Here is a 20,757-nt window from a genome sequence, read left to right as displayed (position 1 = left end):
ACGATGGAGAAATTCGCGATTCTCAATCTCATTATAGGGTTTTCAGTCGGAGAGGTAAATATAGGCCGAAGGAGGGCACCAGAGGGGGTGGGCCCCACCCAGGCGGCCTGGTGGCGCGGCCAGGAGGTGGCGCGCGTAGGGTCGCCACCTGGGGCGAGCCCTGGCTCCCCTCTGGCCCCACTTCATGCCTCGAGAAGATTCCGTCACGCTGATTTTTATATATTTTTCTCGGAATTTTGGGGCTCTGTAAATTGGGGTAAAAGTCCGTGCAAAAAAGACATCAACACACAGAAAGTTGCATTGGATGCACTGAGTTAGTAGGTTAGTCCAAATATGTGTAAAAAGGTATGAAAGTGTGGCAAAACATATGACAATGTCACCCAAAAGATCATGGAACAAAAATAAATTATAGATACGTTTGGGACGTATCAACATCCCCAAGCTTAATTCCTGCTCGTCCTCGAGTAGATAAATGATAACGCAAATAACTTATGTGCTCGCATGCTAACACACATATAAGAACTTCAAAGTAACGCAAGTAAGATATGCAATTCAAGTCAAGACAATAACAAGCAATAGTCTATATTTAGTATTGAAAATATCAAAGTAAGAACTTAAAGGTGCAAGAGCTCTCGCTATCCGTGACTCGAATATCTCCAAATGGTGTTTGCGTGCAAGAAATGGGAGATGGGTTTAGAGCATAAAAAATATTATAAAGTTTAATTGAGAACTCAATCTACTAAAACTTCACACTTGGTCTTCTTCGGAATCTTATTTTGACTCATCCCCACACCACTAGTTATGCACAAGTCAAAATGATCCTCTCCCTTTCGACTTTGAGCACTCATGCAATGGATGAGCGCAAGCAAGATATGTTAGCACTTAGGATGGCAAAGATAATAATGATGGGGAAGGAAAAAAGTGTGAAAGGCTCACATCAATGAGGACAATCATAGGCGAGAGAAAGCCAAATGATAGATATGATGTGAGGAGTAGGGATTGCCATGCAACGGATGCACATATGAGCTAAGGTAAGCTCTCCAATGGAACTAGTGGGTATGCATCCAACTTGCTTGCTCATGAAGACCAAGAGCTCATTTGAGGAGGCTCATCATTGGAATATACAAGCCAAGTTCTATAGTGTAAGGGTCCCCACATAGTTATGCATGAATTATAATCTCTATGGAGTACAAATATAACAATGGAGTACGAGTGTGGATCTTTCAGAAGGATTAGTAGTGTTGCCCCCTTCTCTCTTTTTTTCTTTTTTTAATTTTTTTGTGGCCTCTTTGGCTCTTTCTATTTATCTCTCATTTGTTATCTTTGGGATCTTTTCATGTGTCCTATTTTGGCATCTTTTAATTTGTCCTCTTTGGGATATTTTCCCTCACTTAAGGGAAACACTCTATATTTTACAAGAATAAAAAGAAGATCTTCACACTCCAGAGGTTAGCGATCCATCTAGTAGCTAGAGTTATCAACTTTTTTTTAGTTTTTGAAAATACACACGGATTTCCCAAAATACGACACCTATCACTAACACGCTCAAGCTCTTGACACCAATAGTCCAAACATTACTCAAATCAATACCTCAAAACTATTGCAAGTTACTACTATACTTAAATAGCAACCTCAATTACCTACTCATGCAAGACACACAACTCAATGCAACAAGCCAACTCTCTAAACAATATAAGAATGATAACTCAAGAGAGTTCCAAAAGCAACCTAAATAAAACCTCTTAAAAAGATAAAGCGTGAAAACTAAGAGCTAAGCATGACAACAGCTAAGAAAAGATAAAGAACATACAGAAAAGATAAGCATGAAAACCTATGTTGTGTTCTAGGGTGGAGTGGAGCATGTTTCTCTCCCAAAAAAAGAAGGCTAGGTTCCAACTTGTTATGAACATCAAGCAAAACTAAAAAGTAAAGAACGGGACACTCCAAGCATAGCACATAACATATGAAGTGATGAAAATATAGCATGGAGAAGGGTGATGATTGTTGATGGAGAAGGGGATGCACGGGGGCATCCCCAAGCTTAGACGCTTGAGTATCCTTGAATATTTCTTGGGGGTGCACGGGGCATCCCCAAGCTTGAGCGCTTGACACTCCTGGATCTTCTTTCATCATCTTCCATCGCATACTTGAAAACTCCCTTCATATGAAACTCATCATAAGCTGATTAGAGTGGTTAGTGCCCATAGTAAAATAATTTATTCTCTACTGGAAATAAAGATTTTCATGAAGATCTACTGTTTCTCAAGATTGCCAAAAGGTTTTTGCAAAGAAAAAGCAAGCTTAATATTTGCAAAACAATTAAAACACAAAACGTGGAAGAATATGGGAAAAATAGACCAGCACGTAGTAAATAATTCTTTCGGGGCACTTCGGCAACTCAAATCAAAAAACTCAGAACAGATGCTAGAAATAAAATTATATAGAGCATACTGTCAAAAAATCAAATCAAAAAGATGATCCGATGATGAGAATTTGTTTCGTCAAGCACACAAAATCTGTTTCTCGATAGCATGTCACAACTTTGGAACGTTCTTGCAATCGAAGGCTAAAACTTGGCACAAAGCTTGAAAATAAAGATACAATGATGTTGCTACAGTAGTAACAAGCATCAAGACCACTAAAACTGAAAGTAAAAACAAATTGGGTTGCCTCCCAACAAGCGCTTTCTTTTATGCCTTTGAGCTAGGCATGATGCAAAAATATCAAGTTGTATCAATTGAACCATCACAAATATCATCAAAAAGCTCTTCAATAGTACAACTAATATTAAGAGGACTTTCAAAGAGAGGCCTAGTGGCAACACTTCTAGGAACAAAAGCAAAGGTAGTAAGACCAATTGCAATTTCATTTTTAATTCTATTTAAGAGAGGTATCTCTTCCAACGTCTTCACAGTTTCAACACCCTTAGCAATAGGTATACTCGTTTTGGGTTGAGGAACCTTGGGTACGTGGACGAACTTAGGTTCCTTACTTGCGGGGGTTTCTACCTTTTTAGTCTTGATGGAGGATAGAGTAGTTCCTAAAGTTTCAATAATATCCTCGATCTTATCGATCCTTGAAGGATCCACATCATGGGATTTAAGGGTCTCCAAAGTTTTGTAAATTTTGTGCATGGAGCTATCAAGTCTATTTAAGTTCCCTTGAATCCTACGATCTACTTCATTTATTTTACTCTTGCTTGGCATCTCTAGCTCTATATTCTCAAGTTTACTCATAATGTGAGCTAAAGTGATATCTTCCTTTATGTCAACAATAGGTGGGATTGCGACAAGATTTTCCATAACGTTAAGAGCCTCCCAAATGGGAGCTTCCAAGAAATTCCCACCTATTGTTATGTCTAGAACAAACCTATTCCAAGAAGTAATACCAACATTTTTAAGTAAAATCGTGCTGGATTGCTTCTTAGTGGCTCTATATTTAGAATCTTTAATTCTATACCAAACATCTTTCAAACTTTCTCCAACCCTTTGTTTGAAGGTGAGAATCTCTCCTTCGCGTGCAACACCAAAGGAAAAGGACTTAGACATACTGACTAAACAAAGCAAAGTAACTACTCCTTTTTTGTAGTTTTTGGTACAAGACTCTAAAGCAAAAACTACAAAGCAAACTAACAAGACTAAAAGCAAAGGTAAAAGATAGTGTGCAACTCCCCTATCTTGAAGACTGGAGTCCCCGGCAACGGCGCCAGAAATTTGCTTGATGACGAGTTGATGGATATACTTCTCGCCCCTCGGTCGTTACCCCAAGTGGAAGGTGGAGATGTAGTCAGCAGCAGATTTCCCTTACACGGGGACTGTAAGGTTTATCGAACCAGGAGGACTCCGAGGATCAACAAGTAGGTGTCCCCTGCTCTGGCGCTAGCAGAAGACGTGGACATGCACACACAACAAATAACTTTGCTCCCAACAAGTTCACAGAGGTTGTCAATCTCTCCGGCCTTGTAGTTTGCAAAGGATCAAAACACAAGCGGGAATAGTGATAGTGATTGCAATGGAAAAGTAAATAAAATCAGTAAATGATGGAGGTGTAAACAATGGTGGTAATATGGACCAGAGTCCCATGATGTTCACTAGTGATGTCTCTCTCTCAAAAGACGATAAACAACTATGTTGGCTAAACAAATTACAGCTGGGCAATTGACAAAATTATAAACGCACCGCAATGCTAATCATGCTACTAGAAAGTTAGAGGCTCAAAAGTAATGGGCAGTACGCCACGACAAGTAGACCGTTTATCCATCAGCATCTACTCTCTAATCATCCACCTTGAGATATCTATCCAGAACATCTCGATGTTATTAAGTTGTGAGCCCCACCCGAAGTGTAAACTCAAAGCAACGTACAACTGCATTAACGAACTTTGCGTAAGGTAAACAATCCTTGCAACCGTGGTCACAAGCACCGTTGTTTTCTCCCTGGTGGCAACAACACATCCCCTAGTCTCATGTTTCTGTCTCTCAAGCTAGACATCAGGGGGCATGAACCCGCAATCATGCATAACGCTCCCTCTTGGACTTACAATCTACTACTCGTCCAAAGCAATAAAAAGCAACGGAGAACATGCATGAATTACTCAAGAACATAATATAAAAGGAGAACCAAATATATAACTCATCACAATCTGAACATAATCTCATAATCCATCGGATCCCAGCAAACACAGCATAGCAACAGCAAGTAAATTACATAGATGCCTTGATCATGTAGGGCAGATCACAAGGGCTAAGTATTGAAGCACAAGATTGGAGAGAAGACATCACATAGCTAATGGTCATGGACTCATGGTCCAAGGAGGACTACTCACGGCATGTCCGGGAAGAGTCCATTATGGTGGAGAAGCTCCCGGAGGTCAATCCTCCCGCCGGTAGGGTGCCGAGAAGAGGTCTTCTGGCGCTCCCGATCTCGAAAGCGCCGCAACGGCGGAACGATGGAGAAATTCGCGATTCTCGATCTCATTATAGGGTTTTCGGTCAAAGAGGTAAATATAGGCCGAAGGAGGGCACCAGAGGGGGTGGGCCCCACCCAGGCGGCCTGGTGGCGCGGCCAGGAGGTGGCCCGCGCAGGGTGGCCACCTAGGCGAGCCCTGGATCCCCTCTGGTCCCACTTGATGCCTCGTGAAGCTTCCGTCACGCTGATTTTTATATATTTTTCTCAGAATTTTTGGGGATGTGTAAATTGGGGTAAAAGTCCGTGCAAAAAAGACATCAGTACACAGAAACTGGCACTGGGTGCACTGAGTTAGTAGGTTAGTCCAAATATGTGTAAAAAGTTATGGAAGTGTGCAAAACATATAACAATGTCAACCAAAAGATCATGGAACAAACAGAAATTATAGATATGTTTGGAACGTATCAGCGGTTAACGCGAGCGACCACTCGATCAACAGAGGGACGAGGCCAACGCCGGTGGGAGGATGACGGGGCAACAACGACAGGGATCGCCGTATCGGGCCGTGGGTTGACGGGGAACGTCGAATCCGGGTGGCAGGGACCGATTCCCAACGTCAAACGGCGGCCTTGGAGCTTCGGCGGCGACCTGTGAGCTTGAGGCCATGGCAACAACGGCTACATGGTTGGACGGCGGCGACGAATTCAGGAGTGGAGCTCCGACCGAGAGCGACAGGGTCAAAGCGACGCAGGTCTCGGGACTCCGTGGTGGTACATTGCAGCATGGGCGATGGAGACTGGCATCGGGAACGGGCAGGCGCAGGGCGAGCTTCGGGCGTGGACGAGGTGGGGCTCGGGCTCCTCCTATGGCTGCGGGGTCTCGGGGAAGCGGTGGCAGGATCCAGGCCCGAGGCGGGCCTTAGATGGGCTTCGCGGACCTAGCGGCTGCGGGTGGTGGATGGCTATGCACGAATTTCGAGGAGGGAGCTAGGGTTCCATTTTGGGCAGGGCTAAGCGTCTATATATAACAAGGAGGGCTAGGGTGAGCAGTTTTCATCCGTTTTCAGACCGTCAGATCTCGATCGAATGGTCCAAAATAGAGGGGTAGGGTAGCTAGGCTAGGTATGCTGTGTAGAGGCTCTTGGTCTAAGATGAGAGGGAAATAGTGCGACCTGTGACAGAGTTTTAAAATCCAAAAACGTCTCTCGAATTACCGGCTAGAGTGCCGCTATCTATTTAACGGTTCGGTTATCATACGAACTACGATTGCGGTGAAATTTGGCAGGCGGCCTACCTACACTGTATTAAGACCGCGTGCCAACTTTCAACCCAATCCGATAAAGTTTTATACACACTTTTAAAAACAATATTTTAACAATGTCGCGAGCGCGTGCATGCGTGGTTGGTCTCGAAATGCCAACAACAAGAACGGAGAGAACTGACAACTACGAATGGATGCAAGTTTGAAAAATGATGACAATGGAGTGTTGATGCAATGTGAATGATGCGCATGATGCGATGACGAATGCGATAGACAAATAAATCACACGACGACAACGAAATAAAAAGGGTAATCTTCTGGAGCGTCGGTTCCGGGTTGTTACATGCACCCAACGCGGACAAGAGGGTTTTCAATCCCATTGTACTCGTTAGCAGCAAGGAGTAAATCTAATAGTGTTAGTTTGTAAATTGAAAAGTAAAACAAAAGTAAATAAATTGTAGGAATATAATTTTGGTTTTTGCAATATGATTAAAGTATACCCGGGGCCCATAGATTTCAACAGAGGCTTCTCTCTTAATAGGATGGCATACGATGGGTAGACAAATTACTATTGGGCATTTGATAGAAAAGCGCATAGTTATGATATCATTCATGGCATGATACATAGGCATTATGTTCGTGACAAGTAGACCGACTCCTGCCTGCATCTACTACTATTACTTCACCAATCAAACGACTCCTGCGTGCATCTATGGTAATTAAGTCCATATGAACAGAGTAACGCTTTAAGCAAGATGACATAATGTAGGCAGAATAAAACCAATCAATATGATTGAATCCTATCGTTTTATACTTAGTAGCAACTGTACAATACATGCCTTCCTGCCCCTTCTGTCACTAGGTGAGGACACCCCAAGATTGAACCGACTACTATGCACCATTTACACTAAAGATCGATAGATCAACTTTGCCAAAGAAAACCCAAAGATCGAAAAGCATTACATAGTTATATACATCACAGATAATAAAGTTCAGAAAATACTCAATTACTTTGAGTGAATAATCTGATCATAAAACGACAATTCATCGGGTCGCAAAAAACACACCACACAAAAGTATTACATCAAATATATCTCCAAAGAGAACATGGTATTGAAGATCAAAGAGAGTGAAGAAGCCATATAGCTAATCACTATGGACCTGTAGGTGTGTGGTAGACTATTCATAACTCATCATGGAGGCAGCAAGGTTGATGAAGATGTCCTTCGTGATCGATTCCCTCTCTGAAAGAGTACCGAAAAAGGCCTCCAGATGGGATCCCGAAAGAACAGAGACTTGTGGCTGTGGAAAAAAAATTGGGGTTCTCTCCGGGGGTTTCAGAATATATGAGAATTTATAACGCTGGAATTAGGTCAGGCGGAGCCACAAGGGGCCCACAAGATATGAGGGGTGCCATACCGCCTTGGTTGTGCCTTGTTGTCTTGTTGTCTCCTCATAGGTCTTCTCGTCCTCCCCGAAGCTTCTAGGGTGTCTTCTGGTTCAGAAAAATCCTCCAAATTTTCCGTCATGTTTGGACTCCATTTGGTATTGAGTTTTTGAAAAACCAAAAAATGAGACAAAAAACAGCAACTGGCACTGGATTGATAGGTTAGTCCCAAAAATGATATAAAATTGCATATAAAATATCCAAGATTGATAAAATAATAGCATGAAACAATCAAAAATTATAGATACCTTGGAGACATATCAATATACTAGAGGTTTTGGCCCTTTTCTACACAAGTTTTGGAGCCTCCTCTAGCTCTCTAGTTCTAGTTCTAATTGAGATAATTAGAGCTAGAATTAATCCGCTCTAATCTTCATAACTAGAAGTCTAGTCTAGTTATAATCGTCTTCCTCTAATTCTATGGCGATGATTAGCTCTGGATGGTGAAGCGCTGCCGGATCGTGAAGAATGTACACTTACATTCTGTGGAGATGACATGCTTTCGGTCTTCGGTTTGAGGGATCGTTTGTGAATGGTTTAAGGGACTTCATCAACGGTCTACACCGACTCTTCTTCCGCTACAACCCGGAGTAGGTAACTATTATATCTAAACTGTTAATGCATCTTCATAGTGTTCCTGGTTTGACATAGAACAATTTTTTTGTTTTCTACTATATTTCCCAACAATTACCCCCAAAAAGTTTGTGAAGGTTTGGAGACCACCTAAAGGTCTACCACTACTAGTTGAGAAATGCCTTTGTGGTGTTGTCTCATAGGGAGAATAGAATGAGCCTTTGCGGCGTTGGTGTGCCTTCGTGGTAACATCTGTTTCTTCAATGGCGACTAGCTTCCATCCAAGGAAGTGAACATCAGTATACATCCTTGTCTTTTGGAGTTGCGGTTATCCTTAACCCTAACTCTCTACTTTGTGGTTATTTGTCTCCTAGTCTTTACTTTCACTATATTGTGCTTCCCAACCTTGCTACTTGTTGTTGTTGAATACACTGCTTAGGACTAAATTCACCTTTGCAATTGTTAAAGTTCACTTTCATATTTCGCTCTATTGCCTAAAATTGCTCAGTAAGAAGTAAATTTTGTAATTGTACCTATTCACTCCTCTAGGTCCATCTTGTTCCTTTCAATTGATATTAGAGTCTCGTGTTCTAATTTTTGTGGCTTAACTGCCCTAGAGCAAGATGAGTCTAGAAGGGACCATGGTACTTTTGGATTCTTCTGAGGAGTGATCTTCCCTCGGAAGAAAATAGGATGTACTCTCACAAAGATTTGGAGAATGCTCTTGCTAAGCAAGAGAAGGAGAATTGCCACAATGGCTTTGAAGGCTATACCAACTTTCTTGTTTTCTTCTATTTTGCGTGATGCGATTCTTTTTCATTTTTTCTAATTTTTTTCAAAATGCATGAACTTTTATTCAAACCGAGGAACTTTTTCTTATCAAAATGGATGAACTTTTTCCCAAAATCGATTTGATGAACCATTTTTCAATTTTGATGATCTTTTCTTAAAAACCAATGTTTTCTTTTTCAAAATCAGTGATTTTACAATTGATGTTTTTTTTTCAAAAATCGACGAGCTTCAAATTTGTGAACTTTTTTAGTTTGTAATTTTTGATCAAAATTAGCAAAATGATGTGAATTCATATTTTTTTCTTTAATTTTTGTGATTCCTTTTTCAAAAGTCCATGGTTGACCGGTCAACTGTCAACTGTTTAACCGATGAATCAATTGGGCCGGCAAGGATATAGTATTGTAGCTCGAAAAAGGGAGATGGTCACCTGACTCGTAAAAGCAAATGGGTTGGCCTTGGAAAGGCTTTGGGTTGAGCAGAGCTAATGACAAAGCTATATAAAAAATCTTAACGCCCCGGAAACAATGAGATACAGATTGTTTTAAGAGAAATTAATGAAAAAATTGCACACAAAAAATAATAAATTTTTATCCAGAATCTTGCAAAGAGATTCAAGAGCCTAATGACAAACCTATAAGCTTTTATAGGTAGAATTTAAATAATGGAGCACGTGATGTAGCATTATGCAGTTGCTGATATGGCAGGTTTGATGAGGTGAAGACTGAAGAGACTGCATGTCATGATAAATAGAAGTGTGGATCACTTTTGTAGACATATATGATTTTCCTACTATGTTTGTGGACTATTTTAGTTTCTTCTCTCTATCCATTAAGACAATACAGACACATACATTAATTTATCCCTACATACTCAATCACACACATCCTATCTCCATGAGCATATCTGAAAGACTGAGCAGACACATTATTTTAAGATTTTTTTTTGCAACGAATTTAGGAACTATATTAGCAAAGTATCATATGACTACAATCCGTCTGTAGGCAAGCATCAAGAAGAACATGGCTAACATCTAGCCAACTCTCAGTCCTATTAAGTGAGGATGCAGAACAAGCATAGTGATGGTCTGGCATATTTGCCTCCTTACCAACATGGTTAGGCCGCGCTTGGATTCTCGTTTTTTCCTTCGATACGCCTGTAAAAAAATACATGCCCTGAACGTCCGTATCGCTTCCGGACGGAAATTAGATTAATTCTGTAAATTACATTTGTAAAATTAATACACTATTATATTACATTCAATTCGAGCGCGGCCTCAACCGAGGGAGGTGCAAGACTTGCTTCAATCTCCTCTAATTCCCTAAGAGGGGGCCGCAACCGATCTTGTATCACCGTGCAATTTCTTTAAATTAACCAGCTCCAAGTTGTCAACCTCCATCACCTCGTGCGAAAAAACACGAAGTTGAGCAAATATCATTCCTTCACGAAAGGCTAGAAGTTCAGCGATGAACGGGTATGTTACTCCTTACGAAGGCTTGCTCCAAGCTCCCAGAAACACTTAAGTATGAGGGTGCCACATCTCCTGCACCTCCCTTCATGGCTTCAAAATTTAACGCCCCGTCAATATTAATGGTGATCCACCCTGGATCTGGTGGCCTCCAATTTTGGTTTGCGGCCAACTTTTTGCTCGAAGTTGGCATTTCTAAGATAAACATAGTATCATGAACCTTCTTAATAGCTTGCACATGTCATATACATCACAATCATGTGTCCAACAGATACGTGATAATTAAATAATCCCTTTGTTTTTAAATATAATTTTTTTAAAAATTTTATTAAAGGGTTACATACAAAATAAAATGAATGAATCTACACTCTAAAATATGTCTATATACATTCATATATAATCTTATAGTAAAACCTTTAAAAAAACTTATATTTAAAAACGAAGGGAGTAGTATGCATTATCTTGCACCGCTCCTCCATCGAGAACATTGGATCCAGCAGGATATCATGTCTGTGGATGCAACCATGAGAGTTTAACCTGAAACCGGTCCAACTCATACTTTTAAATTTGAGATTTGTTCTCTCTATCAATCTTTTTTAACATAGTACCGACGCACATGTTCATGCACACATACATACATATATCTATCCCTATGAACGCATTCTCGCACACCCTATTTTTATAAGCATATCCAAGAGACTGAACTAATACATTATCTTAAGATTAATAAAGTTACCACAAACATCTTTATAGTGGATTGAAACGTCTAATCCCACTAAACACACATCGCGGGAAGCCCTGAGAATAACATCTTCACATACATACATGAGATGAGTGCATGCATCAAATCCTCATTCGTGGCCTTGCATATCTCGCATAAGCCAAGCTGCTTGACGTGTCAGTATTGCAAGTTGACGGAGTCTTGATGAATACCTTGAAGTACTCTCTGTCAAAAGACTCGTACCTTCAAATTTGAGATTTCTTCTCTCTATTCATTGTTTTTTAACACAGTAAAGATGTAGATGCTCATACATACGTATATACATTTCTTCTTACAAACGCATCCCTGCACACTTCCCCCTCCTTACGATTAAGGGTAATGACTTCAAACATGGCCAGCTTTTATAGTGTGATGGGCGGTGCATACAAGGCCCGGGAACGGATTCACCGCCGTATGGCTGACCGGCGATTACTACTTCATGCAGGCGAGTTGCAGCCTGCAATCCGAACTAAGGACGGGTTTTTGAAGTTAGCTCACCCTCGCGAGATCGTGACCCTTTGTCCCGCCCATTGTAGCACGTGTGTCGCCCGAGGCATAAGGGGCATGATGACTTGGCCTCATCCTCTCCTTCCTCCGGCTTAACACCGGCGGTCTGTTCAGGGTTCCAAACTAACTGAGTATCTTCAGGAGACTGAACCAGTACATCGTCTTGAAACGACGAAGTCATCACGAACACCTTCATAGCTGACGAAAACGTTTCTTCCTACTGAATGCTCACATAACTGAAAGGACTGAAATAAATTCTGAAAAATGCGAGCATCCGTGTGTCTACGATACTTGTGGGTTGGAGATACCACTCTACTCCTAACCATAGGGTGAGTCAACATCTTTTATTGTGTCTAACATATATTCTGTACATTTGAGTTCCTTATAAATTTGCAATTGTCTGGATGTAAATTCGAGTTTGGGGCAAGTCACAGTCAACAACTGATAACTTGGTCCTGGCCACATAAATTCGGGTCGCGCTGGGTCCTGGCCTTGATGCAAGTTTGCTTCAGAAGACAACGATGGTTGAATATATAATAACACTTTGCTTCAGGAGACAACAATGGTTCACCAGTCTAGCTCATAAAAGGGAAACCAAGGGTACAGGCGAGGTGGAGAACAGACACTAGTGTGCGCACCTAATCGGACAGCAGCTCATCAGCCTCCCTTTATTATTATCATCATCATCATTATTCCTTTTGCTTTGACAAACAATCTGTGACCATTTACAAATGTTTAATACTACCACGAATCAATGGAATAGAACCCACCACCAACCAACCAACCTCATCACCCTAAAACTCTTCTCTATATCTACATCGCAGTTACAACATCTCGCCCCATTTCAACACCAAAATTAAGGCAGACATACCATCAGTATCGCCGATCGCCGGGTTAGCCTAAAGCTCCTCACACCTCCAACCTTTTCTTCTTTTTCCATATATGCACCTACGCTCTGAGACTGGCCCGCGTCTTGATCGGCTTCAGCTTCACGCCCATGCTCTCAGGCGAGAGGAGCTCCGGCGATATACAGAATGGGTTCAAAGGGCTGCGAGGGCTGGAGCTTACATGGCTCGGCCTGAACAAGCCGTATCCCATAAGGAAGTACTCCATTGGTATCAGCATCGCATGCGGCTGCTCCTCCGTCACGACAGACCCACACGCCTGCACCTGTGAAAAACACCAGAAATCAGCACTTTGAAACAAAACAAAAAAATGGATTAAATTTTGAACACCAGACTATCGGGCAAATAATAGACACCTCGACGAGAGCACTGTATCTCTTATCAAGCTTTGCGGTCATGTGAACAGCTTCAGTGTGGAACTGCGAGTTCTCACCAACAAATATCAGAGTTCTGCACTTCAGCTGTTTCAGGCTTTCTGTCAAGTCATGTCTCCTGCAATGCACCAGAACGTACATTTTGATTTCACCGGCTCAGGTTCAAGTTGATCATACAGGAATTGAACAAGGAAAGGGTACATACTGATTGATTGTTTGGATAAACCGCCATATATTCATGCTTTGCCGTTGATCTAGGAACTTCATAAGTTAAGACAGGCTATATCAGCAAGATAAAATTACACAGACATTATTGTGTATGATGAAGGATAAACTTTTTGGTAAGTACATACACTTCTACATGCCTGCATAATATCAGATTCTGGTACAGCAGAGCCTCCTCGCACTCTCTGTGGATTAGAAGTTCCAACGGAAGTGTTCAATATCACATGGTCTAAAAAATATAAATTAAATGGCATGTCATACACTAATCTTAACTTATTACCTTGCCAAAATACCGCTGCAACAAACAGTCTTTCACCACATCACACATCCCGTAATAATACAACAAATTCGACATAACCTGGGAAAATGAATTTCTCAGTACAACCTTATTATTAAGATGAATTTAACCGTAGACTTTATTATTCTGCAAGACAAAATATAGTACTAGAGGCTATATACTGAATAGCTACCTTATTATAAAACCATTCAGTCCATGAGGGAGTTCTACATAGAGGTGAAACGAGGATAAGACCTAGTACACGCTCCCTATACTTTGTCTGCAACAAACGACGCAAATAGCTATTAGTAGTGCAACCAGTAGGAAATAGATTACTTCTAAAGAAACACATACTGCGAAGAGAGCAAGAATGTATGCACCAGCACTGACACCTAAGCACATAACAGAACCCAATCTGGAAAAGCCAAAAAGTAATTAGTTCAAACAAGTTGAGAAAAAAAATCTGAATATCACCTAAAAAAAACATCTGAGAATATGTACCCAAAGAAATCAAGTACTTCTGCAACCTGATCCGCTAACTCATCAACCGATGCCACAGGACTGTTTGGTAAAATCGGAGTGGCTCCTAACTGCACAATTGTTGTAAAGGGTAATAAAGCACATGAGTATTACAAAATAGATAGAAAATTTCCTGATGCATCATATCAAGATAAATGCAGAGGGCCAAAACTTCATTGTAAGAACAAATTCTGCTAAAAAAACCTCATGTCCAGGGGGGCTTATATGGTAAATGCAAAAATTATGGAGCAGCAGTGAAGCAGCCTCCGGGCAGAAGAGTAGTCCTTGGAAGCAAGACATATCTGATCAACGATAATAAACATAAGCCTCTGTATTGTGAAATTCTTATATAACAGAGCGGAGTGGATAGAACCATAGAGGGTATGATGCACAGGTGCACATTTAAAACAGTTGCAGACACTATCCATTCAGTTGTAATAATAAAACTTACGGTTCAAAGCAACATCTGGATAAGTAATAAGGGCATTCTTATCAGGGTCACCATACACCGCAACAGATACAGGTCCATGTTTTGTTTGTATATGATGTTCCTAAAAATGGCAGGACGCAAGGTGTTATGCAAACATGGATCAAGATGACAAGAGCATTGATAAATGATTACTGCATTACTATGCTCAGCATAAAAAAATACTCCATGCTTTAGTTAAGAAACCATGAAAACAGCGAATCTGCCTATTTTTGGCAATGCTATACTGCTAATAAGAAAGAATAACAACAGCACCGTTAGTTATTATGATGTGTGGTGCTAAAGTGATGATTCCTAGACCATCTCCTAGGCCCAAGGAGAATAAGAGGAAGCATGGAACAAGAACCAACTAGAAGTGATTCCTCTACCATTTCGCAAGCAAAAAGCTTAAAGCATAGCTGCCAGAAAGACCATACGCTAGGCAATCAAATGAGCTGTTCTGTTCTATCACAGGAAGAATGTGTGTGACAACAACTTTGTCACAAGGAGGCTTGTAAGCGACATTGCCAACTTTTAATAAGAAAGCCAAAAAATAGTTGACAAGGTAAGCCTGTACATTTGATCTGAATTTCCAGACATTGGCCTTTTTTTGTTGTACAATGCAACAAGCTTAGGAATTAGTCCACTAATCATTTGGCCTTACCAGTCCAACTATTTTTACAAGACACTCACCAATCTTATAATGGATATAAAAAACTTCAAATACGGTGCAGAATTCTTGTAAACCATACAAAATAAAATAATAAACTTAGACAGCCTTGTCTGCTAGACATACTTGTTCGTCTACACCAAATTCGTATCTTCCGCAAGTGTTTGCTGTTTTTTGTTTAGAAAATTCTTCATGTGCAAACTTAAAAACTTAAGGATGAACGGTTTGTAACATAGTCATATGAAAGAATAAAATTTAACTACATTACAATCCACTGGCCACTGATCATCAGAACTATTGCAACATCCACAAGGATGAACTTAAGTTTGACCGGGCACCTCATTTCAATTTCACACATTGAAAGAGTTTAAATGGTTTGAAACAGCAAGCGAGGATTTGATAAGGACAATTGTGCTTGACAGCCCAACTAAGCAACGTGATATGGCAGAATGGAAGAAAACTTAATAGGAAAAAGTGGCAGTTAGGACACGCAAGCTACAACCCAAAAGCGTCAAAATCGAATCTTCATGGTTTCTTTTCTGATCAAGCGATAAGCACAACAAAGTAGGCGATTGAATTGATTAGTTAAATTAATCAGCACGCTGCCACATACAGAACGAGGACCACAAAAGAAATCCGCATGGACGAAGGTAGGTAGAGGCCAGCAACCACAGGAGGCACCCTAAAATAATACCACTTCGATACTACACGACGCAGATGGCTAGCTAGTCGATGTGAAAGGAGCAGAGCAAACTCCAATTGGACTAATACCAAGGAAAGAAATTCCCATGAACCAATAAGCAAGAGAAGAGCCCCTAACTATGATTTACGATTCAAATTAGGATAGAACAAATTTTGAACAAGAAACCAGTAATATAAAACAAGCAAAGCAACTAGTCCAAAGAACCAAAAATCTACAAGCAGCCAGGGATTAATTCTGAAACGAACACAAACTTCAGGAGAACTTAGTGAAATTCGAGATACAGTATAAGGTAACAAAAAAATTGGGGAAAAAAACACTCGAGAGAAGCCCTTTCCCTTTGGACCTCCAAACAATCCAACGCATACAACTACTCCAATCGAAATCAAAACATATCAACCCAGCTAAACTCCAATATCACCACCGAGGTCGCATCTCCAAGCGCCCATAACTTTCAATCCTCCCCCCCAAGCAGCTCCAATGCCGCCAACCAAATCGCCGCGATACAAGCGGAAATTAACCGCGCCGGCACGAAATTTGCGGATTCGAGGAAGAAAGGTAGAGGTAGCAGGAGGGCACGGACCTTCCCGCCGAAGGAGATGCGCTCGACGTCAATAGACACGACGGAGCCGCCGGAGTCGCCCATCCCGGCTGCAGACAAACCGCCCCCGCCGAAAAAGACGAACTGGCCCTCCCCCGCTTCCCAACCTCTTTCTCCCACCCACCGCCCCCCTCTCTTTCTCTCTCGAAACTGCCCCGCTGCCGCCGCTGCTGCTTCTCCCTCCCACCTGCGCTTCTTGGAGTTCTTGGCCTGCCGCTATAAACCAAGCGGCGCAGTTCTACCTGTACTATGCTCCGCACCCTGGAGCTTCCCCGTTATTACGGATGGGTCCAGGTTATTATATAGGAGTAGTATAACTAGGCAGTTTCTTTTCTAATTAAATAGAAAACCGGCTAATGCTGAAAAGACGGCAGGTCAAGGCCTCAAGCAAAGACTCACGAGACTAGGGTCCATTGGGTGTCTGCGGGTGGTCAGTCTCATTTGTTGCTACCCCTACCTTATTTTGAATTTAAATTAAAAAACTATATATTTAAATCATTGCTTTTTATAAGATTTAAAATATTGTTGAATTATGAAACACAAAAGTTTGAATTAATCTCTACTTATTTGGAGTTGGTCGCAGTGGTAAGATTCATCTGCCATTTGACCCCAATCCCCCTCTTCCATCTAGAACCCACCATATCGCCTAAAATATATCTAACCTCACGAGGCTAATCCAATTTGAAGAAGGAGAGAGAAAACATATCTTACAATGGCATTGCTTAATTAAATTTCTTCTCTGCAATGTTGCATGTGCATTTGTTTGTTCTATACTATCCATCCAATACGATTAGTCATTTTCATGGTTTCGTAGCAACTCACAGCCGGTGTGCTATTATGCCGTAAAAATGGAGTTGTGAAGGTGTTTATATGCATAAAAGGGTTAGAAATAGCAAGATCAAGTTTACTAAGAGTTAAGATTATTGAATACTCATTATGCTCGACTTTGAAGCTGGACTTGACGATGTTAGGCCCTCTCTTCTTGAAGGTGTTTGGTGTGAAAGATTGTGATTTAGTCATAGGTGTTCCTTTTTTCGTGTCTTGTAACAGAACAACCTTTCATTGACCATCTTATGTACTATTCAAAGTGCATCTAATCCCCTTGATGAATTTTAATAATTAATGTTAACATATTTCGATGGACTGATGCTTTTACTATCTTATTGTCTTAGGAAAGTTCTCTTATGTTTCAACACAACAAAATGAAAGATGACCCCGCAAATTATTATGGAGACAAGTGGATGGCCAAGCCAAAGATACTCCATTTTTATTTTAGTAATCCAATATCACATTGAGTCCACAGACATGTTGATCCTATGAAAATAGGATGAGGAAGATGTGTTGAGTTTCTTTCTCTTGGTGCTTAAAGACCAAGCTTCAAATGTTCTCAAAAGCATTTATTTATTTTCATTGTAACTATCCAGCTTTCACACCTCAGAGTAGTCAAGCTCTTGCAGTCAGACCACCTAGCAGCTCAGCCAGGTATAGCCACTCAAACCCTAGGACTTCAGAGTCACCAAGTCCTCCACTCAGAACCACCAAAGCACGTGGCAAACCTTCTATTGACCTCTCAGAATTTCTGAATGCCCTCCCCCTCTGTAACAGCCTGAGATCGACGCTTCAGATGCCTTCCAGTTATTTTGAGATTCATTGTGCGTTTTATTTGTTTGTCGCATTTGTATTCGCATCATTCGCATTGCATCGGCACTCCGTTGCCATCATTTTTTAAAACTTGCATCTGTTCGTAGTTGTCGGTTCTCCCTGTTGTCCTTGTTGACCATTTTGAGCCCAAATACACTTGCACTCGCCCCGCGACATCTCTAAAATATTATTTTCTAAGTGGGATAAAAATGTTCTTGCAATGGGACAAAAGTTGGCGTATTGTCTTAATATAGAGTAGGTAGATTTCTTGCCAAATTTCGTCGCATTCGAAGGTCGTTTGATGCTCGAACCATTAAACTATAGTGGCGATATAGCCGGTCTAAATCAAGACGTTTCCGGTTTCAAAAATCATTGCCGGACCAACCAACTCCCTCTCATCTCAGCCCACAAATCCCCTACATAGACACCTAGCCCACATAACCCTTAGCCATTGTCAAAGTCGTTCGGTCGGGATCACACAGTCTAAATTTGGGAAAAACCCCCTCTCGTAAGCCACTGCCTATAAATAGACACTTTACTTGTGCCTATTGTGGAAACCCTAGCTGACGCCCTCATTTTTTGTGCCCCACCGCAGCCCGCCGCCACTTGGCGGTCCTGTCTCCTTCCTCTAGCCGCAGTATCCCGCCTTGGCCCATCTGGGCCTGCCCGGGCCAGAACAGTCGATGTCGCAGCCTGCCCCTCTGATGCGTCTTCAACGTATCTATAATTTTTGATTGTTCCATGCTATTATCAACTTGGGATGTTTTATGTGCATTTATATGCCATTTTATATCATTTTTGGGACTAACCTATTAACTCAGTGCCTAGTGCCAGTTTCTGTTTTTTCCGTGTTTTTTACCTTTTTCAGAAAAGAATATTAAACAGAGTCCAAACAAAATAAAAACATGTGGGATGATTGTTTCCATAACAGAAGATACCCAGAAGACTTGAGAACCAAGGCAAGAGGTCTCGTGGGAGGTCACAAGCCCCCTAGGCGCGCCCTAGGGGGCGCCTAGCAGGTTCATGGGCCCCCCTTGCCTCCTTTGCCCTACCTCTTTCGCCTATAAATTTCCAAAAATCCCGAAACCAATAGAGAGAGCCACGAAAATACTTTTCTGCCGCCGCAAGCTTCTGTCTCCGTGAGATCCCATCTGGGGACCGTTCTAGTGCCCTGCCGGAGGGGGATTCAGACACGGAGGGCTTCTTCATCAACACCATTGCCTCTCCGATGAGACCTTCGAGTCCATAGCTAGTAGCTAGATGGCTTCTTCTCTCTCTTGAATCTTCAATACAAAGTTCTCCATGATCTTCATGGAGATCTATCCGATGTAACTTTCTTTTGCGGTGTGTTTGTCGAGATCCGATGAATTGTGGATTTATGTTCATATTTATCTATGAATATTATTTGAGTCTCCTCTGATATCTTATATGCATGATTTCGTATCCTTGTAATTCTCTTCGAGTTATGGGTTTCGTTTGGCCAACTTGATCTATAATTCTTGCAATAGTAGAAGTGCTTGGTTTTGGGTTCATACTGTGCGGTGTCCTCACCTAGTGACAGAAGGGGTAGCGAGGCACGCATCGTGTTGTTGCCATCAAGGGTAAAAATATGGGGTTTATATCATACTGCATGAATTTATCCCTCTACATCATGTCATCTTGCTTAAGGCGTTACTCTGTTTGTTATGAACTTAATACACTAGATGCATGCTTTTTTTGAGTGTAAGACAGTAGGATAAAATCCTACTGCATGTATATATAAAGCCAACAGTTACACATGTACATGATGGGGAGGGGGGTGGGATGGGGATGGGGGGGAGGGGGGAGGTGGGCAGGGGGGGTTACATATTATGTGGTATCAGCTAGGGTTGCCACAATGTTATCTATGTTTTGCACCTTGCTAGTAGGCACACGGTGTCTAAGATTGGAGAAGTCTAGTACAAACCAAAGTCGCCAGGCCCCAAGAGATGGAGTTATTTGCTCAAAGCACTTGTTATTTATTTCCTTCCATAGACTCCAGGCTGCCACCAGAAAAATATCCATGAGCATGTCCCTGGGGTGTTCTGTCCTCTGATGCTGTAGTTTCTCTAGTCTATGTTGTTGTTCTGACCATTTGATGTTTAGCATACTCCAACAACGTTGGCTAAAGCTGCATTCGAAGAAGAGATGTTCCAGTGTTTCCTCCACGTGCCGATCACATAACATGCAGTCAAGAGTAGCCCCTATGTTGTAATGCCTCCGTTTGAGCATATTCCTCGTGTTGAGCATGTCCATTAGCAAAAACCATCCAAATACCTTGATCTTTGGGACACACTTTGTTTTCCACAACCAGTGAAACGCTGGATGCACCGTAGTCTCTTTGAAATAGAAACGTCGATATGCTGCCGTTGTAAAGGTGCCAGCCCCCCAAGAACACACCCAGTCATCTCCCCTAGGGTTTAGCTGCACATCTCTGACTTCTTGTTGCATCATTCTGAGTTCATCATGCGCTTGTTCTGACAAGGGCGGTGAGAAGGCCTCTTGAAGCGAGCTAGTCCCCAAGAAGTTCTGAACCGAGGCATATTCAGTTCTAGCAAAGGAGAAAGCCCGAGGGAATTTTTCTGCATATACGGCATTGTTCCAGTTGTCTTTCCAAAAGAGCGTCGAGAGGCCATTGTTAACATTGACT

At 41.6% G+C, this 20,757-nt stretch overlaps 1 protein-coding gene across 2 annotated transcripts; it reads right to left on the bottom strand.

The window, feature by feature from the left end:
- Nucleotides 1–12,342: 12,342 nt before the first annotated feature.
- LOC123407859 (protein NDL1-like) lies at nt 12,343–16,634 on the bottom strand. 2 transcript variants are annotated; one of them, XM_045101089.1, is made up of 11 exons: nt 16,431–16,634; nt 14,463–14,562; nt 14,216–14,313; nt 13,994–14,082; nt 13,847–13,907; nt 13,686–13,772; nt 13,496–13,573; nt 13,344–13,400; nt 13,196–13,251; nt 12,973–13,108; nt 12,343–12,881 (listed from the first exon to the last, which is right to left on the bottom strand). In XM_045101089.1, exons 1-11 carry the CDS (start codon nt 16,491–16,493, stop codon nt 12,660–12,662), a joined length of 1,047 nt encoding a protein of 348 aa, XP_044957024.1. In that variant the 5' UTR covers nt 16,494–16,634; the 3' UTR covers nt 12,343–12,659. The 2 variants fall into 2 exon arrangements, with proteins under 2 accessions (XP_044957024.1, XP_044957025.1); XM_045101090.1 differs by having other exon boundaries at nt 13,356–13,400.
- Between the last annotated feature and the right edge of the window lie 4,123 nt (nt 16,635–20,757).

Source organism: Hordeum vulgare, chromosome 7H (genome assembly GCF_904849725.1).
Source record: "Hordeum vulgare subsp. vulgare chromosome 7H, MorexV3_pseudomolecules_assembly, whole genome shotgun sequence".
NCBI lineage: Eukaryota > Viridiplantae > Streptophyta > Magnoliopsida > Poales > Poaceae > Hordeum > Hordeum vulgare.
This window is presented reverse-complemented; position numbering and strand designations above follow the sequence as displayed.